This window comes from Empidonax traillii, unplaced genomic scaffold (genome assembly GCF_003031625.1).
Source record: "Empidonax traillii isolate 1590-97213 ecotype Southwest subspecies unplaced genomic scaffold, ASM303162v1 scaffold8:size5222938, whole genome shotgun sequence".
In the NCBI taxonomy this organism is placed as follows: Eukaryota; Metazoa; Chordata; class Aves; order Passeriformes; family Tyrannidae; genus Empidonax; species Empidonax traillii.
Window position 1 is genome coordinate 3,045,293 of NW_020955201.1, and position 19,996 is coordinate 3,065,288.

General features: G+C 37.7%; 1 protein-coding gene across 4 annotated transcripts in view; it reads left to right on the forward strand.

Moving 5' to 3' along the window:
- Positions 1–19,996, forward strand: part of COL4A3BP (collagen type IV alpha 3 binding protein) — a 72,869-nt gene that overhangs the window by 30,046 nt on the left and 22,827 nt on the right. For 2 of the 4 annotated variants that reach the window (XM_027883056.1, XM_027883064.1), the window contains exons 4-6: positions 13,712–13,819; positions 14,608–14,746; positions 15,693–15,776. In XM_027883056.1, coding sequence (XP_027738857.1) covers positions 13,712–13,819; positions 14,608–14,746; positions 15,693–15,776 — 331 coding nt within the window. The other 2 variants (XM_027883081.1, XM_027883070.1) reach the window with 2 other exon arrangements.

Here is a 19,996-nt window from a genome sequence, read left to right on the forward strand (position 1 = left end):
CCTGCATCAAGAACAGTGTGGCCAGCAGGAGCAGGGAAGTGATCCTTCCCCTGTACTCTGCGTTGGTGAGGCCACACCTTGAGTATTGTGTTCAGCTCTGGGCCCCTCAGTTCAGGAAGGACATTGAGGTGCTGGAGCAGGTCCAGAGAAGAGCAACGAGGCTGGTGAAGGGACTTGAGCACAAGTCCTATGAGGAGAGGCTGAGGGAGTTGGGGTTGTTTAGTCTGGAGAAGAGAAGGCTTAGAGGTGACCTCATCACTCTCTTCAACTACCTGAAGGGAGGTTATAGCCAGGTAGGGGTTGGTCTCTTCTCCCAGGCAACCAACAATAGGACAAGGGGACATGGGCTCAAGCTCTGCCAGGGGAGCTTTAGGTTAGATGTTAGGAAGAAATTCTTTACAGAGAGGGTAATCAAGCATTGGAACAGCTTACCCAGAGAGGTGGTGGATTCTCCATCCCTGGAGGTTTTTAAGCAGAGATTGGATGTGGCCCTTAGTGCCATGATATAGTAATTGGAGTTGGATCAGGGGTTGGACTTGATGATCTTGGAGGTCTTTTCCAACCCAATCTATTCTATGATTCTATGATTCTATGATTTAAAGTAACTAAATATACATATTAATTGAGATTCCAATGTACAGAAAAGTTGAAGTAAATTTGATCATGCATGACCAGGCTGGTGAACTAGGGTGTTTGGAAATATCTAAGAGATCCCTGAAAATTACAGTTCAAATTGCAAATGAGCAGAGCATTGCCCTGTGGATGCAGGACCATGTGAATGAAAACACTTTTAAAAGTGTTTAGTCAGCATCAAATGAATTTAAAGGCTTATGACACTACTACTAAACTGTTTAGAGTATGTCAGTCGTTATTTTTGTAATACTGTTTAATGAAGGGTGATGGTGAAAGTAAACTTGGCCCCAAGACTACTGCTGAGTCTTGAGATGATCAGAACTAAGCTAGCAGAATCAACTTGCACCTGGCTATGCAGTAAATAACCAGTCTCATTGCTATAAAAAAGTGGATTTCTCACAGTAAACTCAAAGGTGTTATTAATTCATTTTGTAAAAACCACTGTGGTAGATAATTTTGATAACGTACACTTTCATTTAATAGAAATAAGGGGAGTGTCAAGGTTGTAACTGGCAGAATGACACGCAGTAGCTCTAGAAGCTGAACTCCCCATGGTAGTATGTTTTTGCATGGTCTCCCTGAACGCAGTGTTGTTCATGGAGAAATACTTGTTATCAAACTTTACCTCAGTAGTAAATACCCCTTCACATTAGAGTAAGCTCCTGCTATCAGTAACAAGAGAGGAGAGAGCTGCAATGTAGAAGTAGGAGTGGTTAACGAGTTTTAAGTTGGCACTTGCCAAATGCTCTGTGCTGATTACTCAGAACTATTACTCATCACCTCAAAGTATTGTGCATTAATAGTTTAATAGAAAAGTCTTGGATACGCTGCATGCTTTAATCTACCAAATGTGGTCTTTTTCCCTTGTTTAAAATAAAACCTTTTAAGACGTGTTTTTTCTTCATTGGGTTTCATTGCAGTGAAACTCAATGAGGTGATATTAACAGAGCACAGTTAATACCCTGGTCCTAGGGAGGAGTGCTCAGCCACATGGGTGGGGTGCGCAAGTACCGATCAGTCATAGTTGCATTCAACAGAGGTAACTTTTTGGCTGTTTTGAGAGGTACATACCTATATCAGCATCATCCAATCAACCTCCTGAAAAGAGAGTAACTCCAGGAGCTGCTGGAATTCTTTTGAAAACACAACATGACCTCTGTATTCCTGCTGTTATTGGAACCTTTTAAGGTAATTCTCTAATATAATTTTCACTGTAGGTCTGCAAAAAGACCTTTTTCTCTCTCTGGACACAGATCAAGCATGTAAATATGCATTTGCTGTTTCTTTAATGTTGTTTGCATGCATGGACTTACTGCAGAGAAAGCAATATTCTGGTCTTGAGCATACCTGTTTTAAATGGGAAGAGAGGAAGAGGGGGTTCGTATTAAAATGCTAGTATTAAATGTCCTATATTGATTGATATGAACATAGGCATCAGAAAATTGGGGGAATTGAGGGTGCAATAAAGAGAGGTGTCCATCTTTTATTCCCTACCCCCCAGTAATCTGAAATAACTTGTGAGGATTTGTATATTACTGTAAAATTGTTGGTTTGAACAAACAAATACAGCTGAAGCTGCTCATCTGAGAAGAACTACTTGCCCTGATGTACAGTAGGAATCTAGTACTGAAACCTGTCAATAGTACAGAAGCTGTGCTTTCAGAGAAAGATTAGAGGGGTTACTTAATCCTTTACTGGCAGTAGCAAAAGTTTCTTTCTTTAAAATTAAATTTACTCTTTCACAGATGAAACCTAAGCTTGGGTATGTCTTGCACATTCCATTATTTTAGCAGTGTTATCAGCAGGAACTCTTTAATACGTATGATAATGCAGGTCATGTAATGTTACTAAACTTGCTGGAAACTTACTTACTGCTGGAAACTCTGTATTTCCTGAAAGAAGACTTTAGGGGAATGCCAGTGAATCAGCAGTTTCAGTTGACTATACAAGCATGTTTGCTGCAGCAAAACTAAATGTTGTCACTTCCGAGCTGTTGAAACTTCCCTTTCAGGAGAGAAAACAATGATTCTTTGTCTGCCTTGCCACTCTTTTGCTACTCTTGGGCCCGTGTGAACAGCAGCTGTAAGTTGCAGCTTTATTAATAAGTAGTTACAGTTAAGATTGTTTAAAGCTGGACTAAAGCTTTCTGTCCATTCCAGCCCAACACACTTGATTAATTTTAAACAGTGCAGATTGTTTCACTTTGACCAGCCTGTGTGTTCCAGTTTTGTTTCATAACAATTGCTTTGGCTTTGAAAATAGATATTATAATCCTCTGAAGAATGCATCCTTGTGGGGTGTAGGCTGAGTATCTAAGTGGACATGCTCTGAGCAGGGGGTGGTACTAGAGATCTTGCATCCTAGTCATTCTAATTCTATGGTTAAAACCACATTTCTTAGTTAGCTGTTAATTCTTCCTTGCTCATGTCATAATATTTTCTACTTCCCAGCAAAAGAATTCCTCTGTCTTGAAATGGTCTTTTTTTAACCAGGTGAAGTTTTTTTGCCTCAATTTGCTGGTTCTCAGACTTTCAGATTTAAATAAAAGATCTAGTTAAACTCTGTCTCCTTCAAGTTTTTCTTTGTTCTTGCACTGTTCAAAAATGCAGCATCTACTTGTTTCTATTCTTGTTTCTACCTGCCCCTAAATATGTTAAGTAAGGTTAAACAGAAAATACATAATTCATGTGTTTAGGGACATTAGTGTGTTCATCCAAATCTGTTGGATAAGCCTGCCAATTTTGAAAAGTACAGAGAAAGTGTGAAGATAATCAATAGCTATTTAGACAACGTCTCCCATCATCTAATCAAACAATAAATAGGACTTAAGGTTTGTACTTGTACAAATCTAATCAATATTCAAAGGTTTACTGGTCTAGTTTGTTTCTTGAAAAGAGGCCATCATGCCAGCTGGATATGTCTTCAGCGGAACTACTGTCAGCTGACAGTACCAGTCATATGTGGTCTCTCTTGGAATATCCATCTAAATAGACAGAATGTGGAGTAAAAACATGCTCTGTTATGTATTTGCTCTTGGTCATATGAAAAGGAAGATGAAAATATGTGGATCTGGGGCTGGAATTAGGAGGAAAACTTGTGTTACACTTGGCTGGAAAGGTTTTCTGCCAGCCATGTAGATTTATAGTGTCTTGATGTAAAAATGCTTCAAGAAAAAAATCTTATCTATTTGGGCGTGTAGCATGGGGCTCTAATCTGCAAAGTTTTGTTTACTGTCCTAGCCTTTGAGGCAGATATAAGCCTTAAGTGCTTTTGGATGTAAATACCATAACTTCAATTTTTTGTCATGTTTATGGCTACTGCTTTTTTATGCCTGAACAGGACTATATGCAGATCTGTCAGAATATGAAGATCTGGTGGCAGAATATGCATTTTGTTACTGCCGCACAGAATGGTCAGCGAATACCACCACCTTGCCAACCATCAGGTGGGAGACTCCCTCGCAATGGAGTGAAGGCCATTCTCCTTAAGTTGTCACAGCCCCATACATGCACTACCATGTCTGCAGGCAATAACGTCAGTGTTTCAGTTTGTCAACTCTTAACACGTGTAGCCTTCTCATGATGAATTTTTCAGGGTTGCGCTGCTGTAAGGGAACGAGCAATGGGATTGAACTTCAACAGAATATAGAGAATATATGAGTCTACAAAATAATTTATTCTGATGACAAACGCATTGAATGTGTTTCGGTAGTTGCCTGGACTTTTCATAATACAGTGTGCAATTAAGGCACAAGTTCTTGCAGAAAGGGCTCTCTATAGCTTGTACAAAACACAGATGTGCTGTCATGAAATGAGATAATTTAGTTACTATAGAAGACTTGAATAAAAGTAGGCTACTTAACTGCTTGTTTTATTACATTATTCTGTAGCTAGTGCTTATTGTAGGGAGGTTTTTATGTTGGTACTGGCACTGCACTGGCATCCTTTATCTTGTAAAACTACTTTTCGTTGTGAGCTGTATGTTTGACAGCTGCAGACTAATGACAAAGCACTTGAATATAAAGAAAAGTCTTCTACTTGGACATGGTACTTGAGACAGAGGTGTCCGATTTTCTCTATGTCAAGTATTACGCATTCTTTTTTTTAAAGCTAAATTAAATTGAGCCCAATGGTTAAATGAAATTCTAAGGATTCTGAGCCCAAATGTTAGTCAGTGTGTTTGATTTGGTACTGTCTGTGGACAATCTTAACTGGAAATGAACATGTTTGTAGTTGGTTCACTGTTTTGAACTGGCTGAGAAGTGTAACTTCAGAATTTCATTAATCTCAATAGAGAAAATTTCTAATTCACTGCCATCCTTTCAGCACTAAATATCACTGTTACTACTTGTGTACTGCGTGGAAAACTTTATCCTCACTGAGCAATGTGTCTGAAATGTAATTATAAAGGCTAAAGGTAAAACTGCTCTGGATTTAATTGTCTGCCAAGGAAGGAGGTTTCTATGCCCAGGGACTGAAACAGAAACAGGGTAAGGGTTACTGTTGGGCTTTGACCAAGAGTAACCTCTGGCAATGCCTCTTTCCTTTTCGCTATTACCCTCTAGTGGTCACAGACGATACTGACTTTGAGAGTTTAAGCACTTGAACTGGTGGTATCTTATCAAATGCTTGTACGTAAATAAATTACTAATACGAAAGTAATACGGGTCGTATGAAAACTTAATTTTCCCAGTCCTGACCAGTTAGAACACAGTGTCCTGTGATATCTTTTGCCAGGAGGACATACTCTGATGTTTCCAGTTGGTGATTCACTGAGCTTTTGGAAATTATCTGAATTTTTGCCCCTTTAGATATCCAAATGTGTCTTTTACATGAAACATGTAAAGCTCTTAGCATAATCTAAGTTTGCTTCTGAAGTTTTTTGATGAGGGGTCTGCTTTACATGCATATATTTACCTTTTTGTATCTGGGACTAGGTCTTATGGCTTAACATTGCAAGTATGAAGATAATTTATCCCTTTAGGATTTTTTTATGTCCTGTTAGAATTGTTCTTAACTCATTAACTAAAATGAGAATTATGGAATCATGTGGTGCTAGTCTTTGTAAAACAGTTAATGTTTTCATTTAACTTTTTTAAAGTTAACAGACATTGTGTATCAAGTGTTTCACAGAATCACTAAATTGGAAATTACCTATAATATCATCGTGTCATCTGTCAACCTAGCACCCACCACCACAGTCACCACTAAATCATGTCCTCAAGTGTCATATACACATTCCACCACTTTCCTAAGCACTCTGTTCCAACACTTTACAACCCTTTCCATGGAAAAAAATTTCCTAATATTTAATCTACACCTCCTCTGGTGCAACTTGAGGCTGTTTCCTCTTGTCCTGTCACTTGTTACCTAGTAGAAGAGAGTGACACCCATGTCACTTACAGCCTTCTTTCAGGTAGTTGTAGAAAGTGATAAGGTCTCCCCAGAGCCTCCTCTTCTCTGGGCTGAGCAACCCCAAATCCCTCAGCCACTCCTCATAGGACTTGTGCTCCAGAGCCTTCACCAGCTTCATTTTGCAAAATATTGCAAATGTTGCTTACTGTGTAAGTTGGGTTAGGCAACTCAGGAAAAGTACAAGGATGTTGTTAGGTCATGTGGAGAAAAAATAAGAAAGGTGAAATCTTAGCCAGAACTCAATCTGGCCACTGCTGTATAAGATAATATAAAGTGTTTTTACAAATACATTAACAACAAAAGGAGGGCCAAGGAAAGTCTACATCATCTATTGGACAGTTGAAGGTTGAAGAAAAAGCTGGGGTGTTTAACGCCTTCTTTGCCTCAGTCTTTATCTGAAAGACTGAATAGCCTGAGGCCCACCAGCCCCCTGAGCTGGAAAACAGGGGTGGGGAGCAGAATAGACTCCCTGTTATCCAGAAGGAGATATTTAGTGACCTGCTGTGCCCCACAAACACTCAAAAGTCTATGGGGCCATATGGTTTTCACCCAGGGGTACTGAGGAAGCTGGTGGAAGAGGTTGCCAAGCCACTCTCCGTCATTTATCATCAGTCCTGGTTAACCAGGGCAGTTCCAGATGACTGGAGGTTGGCAAGTGTGATGCTCATCCACAAGTAGGGTCAGAAGAAGGAACTGGGGAACTACAGGCTTGTCAGCCTGACCTCAGTGCCAGGGAAGGTTTTGGAACAGAGTGTCTTGAGTTTGATCACATGGTACATGCAGGACAGCCAGATCAAGCCCCCAGCATGGGATTAGGAAAGTCAGGTCCTTCTTGACCAACTTGATCTCATCTTAGGACAGGGTGACCCACCTAATGGATGAGGGAAAGGCTGTGACTGTTGTCTACCTGGACTTGCAGTAAAGCCTTTGATACTGTCTCCCACAGTATTCTCCTGAAGAAACTGGCAGCACATGGCTTGGACTGTTCACTGGGTTAAAAACTGGCTGAATGGCTGGACCCAGAGAGTGGTGGTGAATGGAGTTACACCCAGCTGGTGGCTGGTTACCAGTGGTGTTACCCAGGGCTCAGTACTGGGGCCAGTTCTGGACAATCCAGTTATGGACGATCTGGATGAGGGGTTTGAGTACACCCTCTGTAAGTTCACAGACAACGCCAAGTTGAGTGGGAGTGTTGGTCTGTTGGAGGGTGGGAAGGCTCTGCAGGCTGGACATCGGGAAGAACTTCTTCGGTGAAAGGGTGGTCAGGCATTGGAATGGGCTGCCCAGGGAAGTGGTGGAGTCACCATTCCTGAATGTGTTCAAGAAACAACTAGACTTGGCACTTTTTTTAGTTGGCATGGTGGTGTTTGGTCAAAGGTTGGACTCGATGGTCTCGGAAGGCTTTTCCAACCTCAATGATTCTATCATTCTTTACTGCCTGTCATGCAAAACTGATGTGTGTTTCCTTATGGAATTATCCCTTCAGAACTTCAGTATTTCCTATCCAGTATATTAATCTTTTGCTCAAAAGTAAAACTACTATTGGACAGAATTACTGCCTAGATAGTTTGAACTTAACACAATGAATCTTTGTGTTGTCAAATTGGTATATGATTAGAAGTGCGTGTAAAGCTTCTACTGATGGCAGAATTATGTTGCATAAAGAGATTTTAAACCAGACTAGACTTCGTTTTTAAACAAACATGATTTTGACTCAATAGAGGGACTGCTTTTATGAATCTTTAACCCTGGGCAACATCAGAAATCCAAAGCTGTATCAGGAACATGACAAAAGTTGCATGTGTTGGGGAGTCTCTTATTTGATATAACCTTTTTTGTTTGTGTAATGGGTGCAGTGAGCCTCCCTTGTTTTTGAAGGAAGTAGGTGTTGAGAGCTGATAAAAACAAGGGCCACAGCAAGAAGGAAATAAGAATAGGAAATAGGTTTTGAAAGTGAAGAAAATTTTGTAAGATTTGATAGGGTGTGAGATGCAAAGCAAGTAATGTGTTTGAAGTAAATTCTTACTTTTCCCCACTTTTTCCCCAAATTACTTTTGGGATTACAGTTCAAACAGCATGTGTTTTCATGTATTTCCTTTGAGTGTAAGATAGTTTTCCTTAAATCCTTTGTCAGATTTGTAATGGAATGTGTCAGTACTAATTTTCTTCATCCTCCAATGCTTGCTATCTATTACATACTCAAGGGTATGCCAAGCATTTGATAGAGATTTCTATTCTCTTGGCTTAATGAATGTTTAAGGATTGAGTGGAAGAGAAAAAAAATATTTGTTCCCCTGTGTAGCAGTGACAAGATAAATGCTAACTGCACTAGATGAACAAGAGATTTAATGATCTTTTTGGGTTTTGCAGGAGCATTTGCTTCGGTAGTTTTTCTTCTTATTGATAAACCTGCTGACAGATATGTTCTGTGTTAATGTAAAGCTTTTTGTAGTCCATTTCTTCCAGAGAAAGTAACAACCTTACCTGCATATGTACTTTGAATCCTGGGGTTTCTTGATATGAAAATGTTTATTCTGATTAAGTGAAGCATAGGCTTCTCAAGTCCACAGCCAAAGCTGGCTCAGACTTGCAAAAATTATCTTTCTGCAAAGGTGAAAAAAAACCATAACCCTTTGCTGTTTAAGATGATCTCTCTTTCAAAGTCTGATTGTGGTCTTTAGCCCAAGTTTCTCCAGCCTAGCAGTGACAGTAGATATGTTTTTCCACTTCTACAGAGGTGATGTTAATATAGTACTTAACTGTCTTAAATAGATTAAAAATAAACCCAAACCAAGGAGAGAGTAATAGGCAGACCTTCCCTGCTGGTTTGAAGGATAAGTAAAATATTGCCAAAATACCTGTCAATTGTGAACTCAGTGTGTGATTTAGTCCTCCTTGCTCCCTCCCGCTTTTGAGACCTGCTGGGATATCCCTGCATGTTCAGTCCCGGCAAGGCATGGGCTTTCTCTCCACCTAGTGGGCGCTCCATGGGAGAGCCGGTTCTCGGCTCCTGCAGAGGGTTTCCTTGCTGCCTCCTGGCTCGTCTGCCTTAGCTAGCACTTGTGCATTGACCCTGGCAACACTCCCTTTTGGATTTTATACGTTGCGATGATGTAATAATATTTAATATAGCTATTATACAATTCCGTGTAACTATTAAAAGACAAGTGCTTTCAGTTGGGATCAGAACTGTTCTTATTTTTAAACGCACATTTGTGCAGTTGAAGCAGTAGGTAATGGAATTAATTCATTTTTTAAAAACTGTGAGTACTCCCACTAGCTTTCAAAGCATGAAAGCAAGTAAGAACACTTTCTTCAGTGCATTGGGAGCTGAGGCCAGAACATCAGTGCTTTATCTTACAGTTTTTAATAGCAGAATTGAGTTTATTAGTTCTTATATGGCAATGCAGATCTTACTTGTCCCTCTACTAACAGGTTAGATTCGTGAGAGGAACAAACATAGCCATCTCCCAGTCTTGCTGCAGTCTCCTGACCCAGCAGTACAAGCTACTTGTTTCTATTACTAGGTATACTGGGGGTTGCAGTTATTGTCACCTTGGGTTTCGGTAGTTTTGCTCAGTGAAGAGTTTTATTTTGCAAAATGTCACTTTGACACAGTGGTTCTGATGTCTGAGGAGCAGGACAGTCATAGCATCCTCCTGGCTGTCCTTCATTCTGCTTTTAGGTTTGATAAGTGAGTATAGCCATTACAGTAATCTTAAGGCTAATTTTTCAGTTGTCTTATTTTACTTACTTTTCAGCTCAGAATTCCTGGTGTTTCCTCCTGTGCACATAGTATATTTATTTAGTATGGAGTTGGAACATTTATCACTGCTGGAGGAAAGTTATGTCTAGAAGTCTTTCCTTGGTTTTGCACTTGCAGAAGATGCCATATTAGAAGCTTTTTTCTTTCTATGTAGTCTTCTGCACTGTGTTTGGGAGGGCTGTGGGGAATCACTCATTCAGTGGCTCTGATGGTGAAATTCCTATTTCTGCCTTCCTGCTAACTACCACCTTATTTTTGAAACCTTAAAATTCCATTGTCAGAAGCTTAAGAAGAATTGAAAAATCAGACCTACAGTCACATGATAATTATATCTTTAACTTCAGGGCTCAGAAATGCATCCCGTACAGCCCTACCTGTAGTGTCTTTGGTGGTGTTACTGTGCAGCCATCTGGTGGGTAGCCCCACCTTGGCTCATTCTGGCAGTCACTAACTCTTCTTTCTGAAGCATTTGCTGCAGGGATGTAGTTGTTTTACAGAGCTTGCCTGCTTATTTGCCACCCAGTCTTTCATTGTGCCTTCCAGCTCTCTAGTTTTGTGTTGTTACTTTTTTCTATTCTGTTTTTGCCTAAGATATTGTAGCTTGATCTCTTGGATGTGTGAATGGGATTTTTCACAAGTACTGCAGAGAATGAGATTAGACTCAGTATCCTGTATGCCTTAGGAGGAGGAGCTGCCTGCTGCATGTGTTATGTAAAATAATAAATAATTTATAATGCTAACTGAATATATCTGCCTTCATGGATAAATGTGCTTTGAAGTGCTTCACAGGCACTAAATTGATACATAATCAAAATAATTCCTTGAAGACCTGAAAATAATTTGCTTTATTTGATTTTAATTGGGAGAACTTGCCTTTAAGTCTGTGCTTTACTCAAGAGTATTATTTTCCGCTCAAGGAAATTTTTCGTGGCGGATCAGTGCGAGCAATAACGGATATCTGCAATGTGATTCTGCAAACACTTAGCTTTTCTTACTGAAAGCAGTGTTTCTGACGCACTGCCTTGTTGCTGATACTAGCATCTGCTCCAGTTAAAGGATCACATGAAGCTTTGGATCATGTGGCTCTTTTCTCTTGTCTGTGGTAACAAAAGGATTAATGGATTTCGCTCATTGCCTTAGAAAGCTGAAGGTGTTGCAATACACTATTAAATGCCAGTTTTAGTGTAGCTTTGAAGCTGTGATGTATGCATGGAATTCAAAGAACTGCATCTTTTTACTGAGCATGGCAATTTACCATGAGTGCCTGATGGTATGAATTGATACAACTTCTACAAAGAATTTTGTTTTCAAGCAGAGACTTGGTTTCTATGATATGAACTCTACCTGCTTTTCCAATTTTTATCTTAAATTAAAAACTGTATAAAAAGAAGAAGCTTCTGTCTACATTCCTCTTCTCAATGTAATTGATTATTTCTGCAGTGAATAGTTAATGATGATCTGCTTTGCAAGACATAAATGCGGCAGTGACCTGCTCTCGTTTAGATGTTGCGGTAGTAGAATGGTGGGGCTTTGCATGATTCATGCTTGCTTTGTTTGTGTTAATCTGCTTGCTTGTGTCTGCTGTGAGCAGGATGGCTTGTCTGTGCATTAGTTACAAAATGAATGCATATTTTCTGATTGTTTTGACAAATAAGTATTCTTGATGTAATTTTATTTTTTCCTCTTGGCTATTGAGACATAATTGTGTTGGGACAGTTTTGTGAACGCAGTCTGTAAATGCACATGCTTTTGATTAATGTGTGCTTTTTGGTCTGCTGTTAATGCCTGCTGAATTTGCTTCTTGATTGCAGAAAAAAATTGTTAATTATGTAACACCTTTTTATTGGTGGAGTTTCCAAGCTGATAGCTGTATCTAGATTATAATCGTGTATGCTGTTTTGTGTACAATTCTGAAGTGTGGATAAACTGTTTAGTGGAATTAATAATCACAAGCATAAGTGACAGACAAATAAATATCCTTCTGAAAAGGTACCTTAAAAACCCCAAGCTCCCATATTGATATGGAAAGAAGTTTTTTTTCTTTTACCTTCAGCTTTTATTTTATGAATTAAAGTAACTGAGCATTGATTGTATGCATAATACTGTAAGAAAACGAGTTATGTGGAATATAAGCCATCAGATTTCCTTCTTCTAAGATTACATCTATTCTTAGAGGTTCTAGAGCATTACTATTAAGATGTGGCTTTGATTAAATCTTCAAATAAAGATATTGAGGAATTTCACTTGCTAAGCCTAAATCCAAGTTTTGCATAAATCTTTCTCACTTAAAGGAGAAAGTGATCAGAAAATGTTTGCTGTCCTTAGTTAAAATACTCTAACCTCAATGAAATGGATATTTTGGCTACATTTTAAAATTGATCTGTTCTCTAAGGCATATCCTGTTGAAATGAAATTTTATCTTCTTTTGTAGTGCATACAACTTAAAGAAAAAAATTAAGTGAATTTCCACTGTCAAACTGACTGTAATAAAAGTATATTCAGGGTCATGTTAATATTTTTATGCTTAAGTAAACACTGAAGTTACTGGAAAAACAGTGAAGTATTTATATATTTGCATTTAAAATACTTTAAAAAACGTGCTTCAAAGTGTTAGGTGACTCTTCTAAAATGTTCTTACTAAGTTTATGTTTACAAAACACTTTTGAAACAAAGCTGTTGTATGCCCAAACTCTTACTTCTAACTCAAACATACATACCTTGCCCCACTTTGTCCAAATCCTTTTTTAGCCAACATTTCAAACAACTTTTTGTGCTTTCTCCTTGTTTTTTTTTTGAAGTTCATTTGCATCTTAATTTGTCAGCATTCTCCTGCCTTTCCAAAGCCTATGCAGTTTCCAATTTTTCCATTAAATGAACAACATCTGGAATTTCATCACTGTTTGTTGTTTGTTCTATACTGTTTGTTTTGTTTCCCCTTCTCCCTGCCCCATCTGAACTTCTGTCCTACTGCAGAATTTATTTCTGTCAAAAGTCGTTCATAATGTTGTCACCATCTACTTGATCAAACTCATCTAATAACAGTATTTCATGTATTATTCTGAACTATGTTTATTGTTTACATTGTCTTTCAGGATTTTTCCTCTGCTTTGCTGTGCATGGGTCATTCATATTAACATTTAGGGAAATGTATTTTCGTCCACTTCCTTTGATTTCTGTGGAAATTTTTCAGACTATATTTTTAGATCTTGTAAATGTTATTGTAATCAAGATATGTTTTTCTTTTCATTATTTAATTAGTCACTTCTCTCTTAGTTTTACTGTCTCATCTTGTTTTATGTAGACTTTTGTTTTCAGTAAAAAAGTAATTTCAATCTAGTATAAATAATTTTGCTAGAGAAACCTGGAACAGGAAGAAAACTTGATAGCAGTAATTGTTTCATTTTCTATGACCTCTATTTTGCAAGCTAAGTCCCCAACACTATTTTGTTGCTTTTAAAAAGAAAATAGTACTGATTTTGTAATTGGAAGGATTGACTGGGGCTGATTGTCTTGACTGAGCCATGTTAATCCCCCCATTAATTGTACATAATATAGTTTTTTAATAGGCTGTGTGAAAATTAATTGCTAGGAATTACATAAATCAAAATAATGGAACATGGTCCTTTTCTTGAACCCTTACATATATGTTGCCTTGTTCTTTTCGGGGCACAGTTGTAGGTAGCAAATTTTTTACAGATCATTAAGGTAAAAAAAAACTTTACAGATGCTGCATCAACATCTTAGATGCAGGCACAGTTTGAGTTATTAAAAGCACTGCCGCTTCATGACAAATACCAAATGGATAGGTTTCAGAGGAAATAGCATTAATCTTGCTTTTGTGATTTCTTTTTCATTAAAAGCCTCAGCACTCTAGTTTTGTGTGTATTTTGCTTTTCAGACTGAATCTGGCTATGGATCAGAGTCAAGTTTGCGACGCCACGGCTCTATGGTGTCTCTTGTCTCTGGAGCAAGTGGATACTCTGCGACATCCACCTCTTCGTTCAAGGTTAGTGAATTAAGTTTTCTAAGTATTGATGCATAAATTAGTGCACACACATCTGGAAAAGAAGTTACATGTGAAGACTTAATCACATAATTATAGAAAAAAATACAAAATAATTAAAGTGTTAATATTTCATCATATGATGGTGAACAGATGATATGAGGAAGCTCTCTCAAGCCTCTGTGAAGCTGTCTCTTTCAAACTGTAGTGTCATCTTCTAGTGGCAAGGAAATCAAAGTTGTGAGCATGTTTCTTAGCTTTTTCTAATTAATCACCAGAATATCAGAGGCTTCAAATGAAAAAAACGCTGATTCTGTGGCTGAATAAGCTTGTTACAGTACTGATGGACAAATTATGGCTCTCCTTATGTCCACTGTATGAATACTTAATGTATGAGGAGAGCAGAAGAGGAGCAACACAAGAAAGGGGAGTAAGGATCAGAACAAAGATCTTAAACTAGGGCTGACTGTTTTCAGATAAATGGGCGTTAAGTTGGTAACATGCAAACCCACATTTTTAATGAACTCTTGTTGAATGCTCTGAAGTAGCAGATGCAGTCAAGAGGGAAACTGAGACCAGTGGGCCAAATGAGTGAGGAACACTTGTATATGGTTTCTTCTGACATTAGCAGGATTTCATGATTGCTGATACCTAAAATAGCTGTAATGTTTTTCAATTTCTTCACTATTGCTGCAGAAATAAATTTTTAAAATTTATGCATCAAACTATTACTGAGTGTGTAGAAGCATTTCAGGCTTTTCTCTTTTTTCATTTTTCCTTTTCCTTTTCAGAAGGGCCATAGCTTACGTGAGAAGCTTGCAGAAATGGAAACTTTTAGAGACATCTTGTGTAGACAAGTTGATACTTTACAGAAATACTTCGATGTTTGTGCAGATGCAGTTTCCAAAGATGAACTCCAGAGGGATAAAGGTAACACTGTAACTGAAAACTCTTCTCTCCACAGAATTTAGTTTTTTACCCCATAAACCTCTTGTTATAAGTACAATAGCATTTGATTTCATATAAATAAAATATGTATCTTAAACTTTAGTGAAGGGATCAATCATATATTTCTACATAAATAGTGTTAATTATTTTCCCTTCAGAATTCAGATTTGCATAAAAATGTACTTGATGTTAACCTGTAGCTGTGAACTGTACAAAAGAAGTGCTCTTTTTAAGTGTTTTACATTATAGAATACCAATTGCTAACCCTCATAAGAGGAATTTAAGTTAGTTTATGGCTCTTTCCTTTTATTTGGAAAAATAAATGGGGTATTACTTCTGATAGAAACAGTACATTCTTTAAAAATGTCAAAGGTTCTGCCATAAGAAATGCTTCTGAGATGTATTGGCTGGAATTAGAGCACTGAATGCCCACTCAAGACTAAGGTGTGGATGTCTAAATATTTAAATTGCTTATCCCAGAGCACAGCTTGTTGTCATACCTGTGCAGTTTACTGAGACATTTATATTCATCTCGGTGTTTATTCTGGCAGTCTGAAAATTTTGGTAGTAATAAAACACTAGATAAGTGCAGTTCCACTTTTTTTAAACTTTTCAGTGTGGAAGACTAGGTAGCTGATGGAATCATGGCTCCTTACTTATCCAGTGGTAACACTGAAATATGTTCTTCTTACCATGGAATCGAGTGCTATACTTCAATACTTAGAAAATATTAGATTCTGATGTTTACTGACATCTATGCTGATGTGGTCTTGTGTCAAAAAAAAAAAAAAAATGGGAGGGAGGGTTCATAACTGTTGTTATGACCAAAAATACTGCTTACCTGTGAAAGTGCTCTTAATTCTTTCTTGCACCCTAAAGAACTAGAAAAGCTTTCTCACTCCCATAACACACTCTCTCTCAAATTTAGTGGTAGAAGATGATGAAGATGATTTTCCTACAGTGCGTCCTGATGGGGATTTTGTACATAACAGTAACAGCAGTAAGGAAAAATGTAAGTGTGTCTCAGTTTTTTCACTGGTGAAAATTAAGATAGATGGTATAATGAAAAGTCTGATACAAGACAGGTATTTATGCTCTTTTCTAAGCAGAAAATGGTGAGAATGTTTATTTAAGAGTATGTGATAGGAAGTTCTTAGTCATGTAATAATTCTTTGGCTGTTTTTCATGATTCCCTGAGTTATTCTTAATCCCACAAGCACTAATGCAAGTTTATCAAGCTTATTTCCTGTTCTGTGTCTAAAACTATCATCACTATAAAATTCTGTTGAGACAGCTGCATCATGGAGATATTGGGAACTGAGATTTGTAACAGGTAATTGCAGTTTTTCTTGCAAGTGTTACCTGCTTTAGGAATTTGGTGGACTGCAGTGCTTTTCCAGTAAGGGATGTCGCACTATAGTTTTTCGAAATACCATAGCTGTGTAATGGTTAAATCAGCACTGTTATTGCTTCTCACTTATCATAATTCTAACTCTTTTTTTACTGTACTTTTCATTGTTATGATGACAGAATTCTGGTTTTTAATATTATCATAAATGACAAGAATATTGTACTCATTGTATCCATGCAGCAAATGTGAAGAGCTCACACATATCTTGCTGTTCTAGAAATCTGATACTTCTAGCCTGGAGGAAGTTGTGTGGGCATTTAAAGTCTACTTGTATTCTTCTTAGGCCTTCTCATGTTTCCTGACTGAAATATTTTAGTGTTTACATTCTCTACTTGTTGGCAATTCAGTTAGTCCTAAGGTATTGCTTAGACTTGATTCACGAGACTTTAAAGTTGCACTACCTCCAATTTCAAATGTGATAGAATCTCCTGAAGTATTCACCAAAAATGTTTTTTAAACATATAAACGCCTTCATCAAGAACCTGGAAAATATAGAGCAAAATAAACCTTTTTTGTGTCTTCTGTTTTTTTTTAATTGGCTGTTGTTTCCAGGTATTACATATTTTCTTGTTGTATTTAAGTGGTCTTTCTAGAGTATAGCCAACACTGTTATGAGGGAAGAGGAAAGGAGCTTTCAGGATACATCCAGAATTCATCATATGAGTAGATTTTTCTATTAAGTGCCTTCTCTACTGAGGTTTAATTGTAATGCTGATTTCAGAGGTTAAGCAGCGTATAATCCTGAAGTTTTGAAGAAATCTGTTTTGCTTCTTATCACTAAAGATAGGCAAACTTGAAATGTTCACCTGTAGGCAAGCATACAGTTCCACTAACCCTATTGTCTGTATAAAACTGTACTTTTTTTGAGGACTGTTAAGTCAGAATTTAATTTTACTGCATGATTCATTTCGGAGGACATGTCTTTGTCAGACTTAATTTTTGTAGGATTGTGTAGGAGTTTCAGCTTCATTTACCTTTAGAACATTTCTTCATATGTACATTCTTGTGGTGCATCTGCTACATGTATGCATAGACTATGGGGAATGTCATTAGGAAAGTCTGTATTTTTAATACATCTGGTTATCAAGCCTTTGGAAACTTGCATGCTTAGAAATTGGTATTATTATGGATTTGTGTATAGAAACTCACATACTGTAGGTCACTACAGGAAATAATTTATGCAACCTCTTGCTTTTTGCAGAATTTCTAATTCCAGTTGTTATGATTCCTGTATTCCATTAAATTTACTTTCCATCAATTATTTTTATGAAAATATTTATCTCCATTTTCATTTTTCTGTGCCTCAGTTTGATTTCTAAGGGCTAAATTCATTAAATATTTAGTAGCTGAGTGCTGCTAAGCTTGATTAGAGAGGAAAAATTAGTGTCTCTGCCCTTAAGTGGAATAATAAGTAATGCAGAGAAGGAAGCAGATATCTCAGGTTGAGACAGCCATGACCATGTATTCAGATTAACTGACAATGAAAGATTTATCTTCAACTTCACCCTTTTCTAATGCTTAGCTGCACAGCAGCTGTTAAAATGTGGTTTCTTAAATTTCAGATTCCCTTCTAAAAGCTTCTCTCTGGTTCTGGAATGACTGTAACAATCTTCTTAATGGTAGCTGAGAGGTGGTCGCCTGTTTATTCTGAGACTGTTCTCCATTCAGTGCTCCAGGAAGTGAAACATTTGCTCAGCCTATTTATTTAGCTTACTGTAAGGAGGAGTGTTTAAGCCCACTGTTCAGACTCCTAGTGCACCAATGTAATGCTCAGATCATTAGCCTTAAGACTGACCCATGGGGCCATATTAACATTGTCTTTTGCAGTTTGTTCTCTGGGTGGCAGGATAAAGTTAACATGATTATGGACATTTATGTCCTACTCTGAAGATGAGGTTTTGGATGTGGAGGCTTTTTCTTTTCTGTGTTCTCTAGGATCTTCAAGTGAAGAGCTAGGTAGAGTACTGTGAAGGTATTTAGAATTAGTTTAGTGATGTAAGATGTTAAGGGGGCATAAAATGGAAAGGCTAAAGGAACTTCTTTCTACTTACTATCATAAGAATATTTTCCTGTTTCACTGAAAAACAGATTTGATCAAACACATGATATTTGGGACTTCTGGGAAAGTTATGCACAGAATCTTGGGAACAAGAAGGCAAAATGCCTATCCTAACAGACACAGAGGTGTAGGAAAGAAGAGCTAAAAAGCTATTGAAGGCTAAAACACAGTATGAAGAATTCCTTGTATGAAATGCAAGGGAAGACAAACCAGAAATAGAGCGTAGATGGGATAATTAAAAAGGAACCACGTGGAACATGTTGAAATTAAAGTGCAACAAAAAATCCTGCTTTTTTCAGTTGACTTCATGCACTTTGATCACCAAAGTGCAGTAAGAACACTTTCCTCTTAGCCTTTACTGTGAAACATAGATCTCCTGATAGCAGACTTCATTCTGAAGAAATCAGTATGTAGCTGATATGAAGAAAAGTATAAAACAGGAATTGGAAAGATGTTTGGGCTCTCCAAAAGTCTTCTGACAAGTACTTCTAATGTGCTGAAGCTCAGTTGTTGCTCAGGAGAGGGTTGAGGTCATCTTCTGACATGTTTCAGAAAAACATGTTTCCTGTGATTAGGAATGAGTCAAAATACATGTATCCATTGTAAAGAATCTCTGGAGTGAACATCTCTTTAAAGAAACAGGGTTTACATCCTTCTGCAACATGTTTGGTTTTGCCCATAATTGTAATGGTTGAAAAGAACTACAGACACTGACTTTAGGTCTGCAAGCTCTCCACTATCACTGCTATCTGAGACTAGTTACTAAAGAATGACTTAGAATATATGATGACTAAAACTGTGTGGAAGTGTTAATGAACTGTGTCTGAGACCTAGAAAGGGACACAAGCTCTCTTTTCTGGGAAATGAGGCTGGGTTGCTGCATTTCCTTTATAGTCTACCATAGAGATTTCTGAATTTGTAAACTGTTGCAGTTAGGGGCAGTTTGTTCAGTGTGTCTCCATGTTTCCTGGTTGAGAGAGAAAAATCTCATCTGTAAGCATCATAGCTGTGCTGGTAAGCCTGTGTGTGAACACTGTCTACACCAACAGGAGAAATTATTAGTAAAAAATGGTCTTTCTCAGCTGTGAAATGTTATGGGCAAAGCTCTTGTGTAGTTTTAATTATTTTCAGCCACTGCATCACCACCTTGTCAGCTTATACCACTTTCAGTCTCAGCCTCCTCTATGTTCCCTCTGAAGGAGAAGCTGCTCTCCTCATGATCATATCTGAAACATTTTTTCTTTCCCTTCTTTTATTTCATTTCCCCTCCAGCCCCTCATCAGCTTTACCTTTTAGGAAATGTTCTTGATTAACATTAAAAAAAAAAAAAAAAAAAAAAAAAAAAAAAAAACAAACTGCATTCTACCATAGTATATGTGCTGGGTAGTCTGTAGTCAGTGGATTAAAAAACAGGTTGACTCTCCCTGAAAGGGATGCATAAAAATCCTCTAGAGACTTAAACCACTGCTGAAGACTCTTGTGACGATTACTTTCTGTTCCCAAAGTGCAGATACTGTGCTATGCCATTAGAGGATGACAGTAGCATTTCTCTTCCTTACAAGAACTGAAATGCTTAAAGCCCTGCTTTGCCCTTGCAGACAGATTCTGGATAAACTTACTCAAATACTTATTTGTACTTTTTAAACTACAGCAGTGGCATGTTGACAAACTGATAGACTGGGGAAAACTTGTATCAATCTAAGTGATAAGTCATTATATTGCTCAATGGCATAGCAGCAGTTACTTCAACCTGCTGGACTCC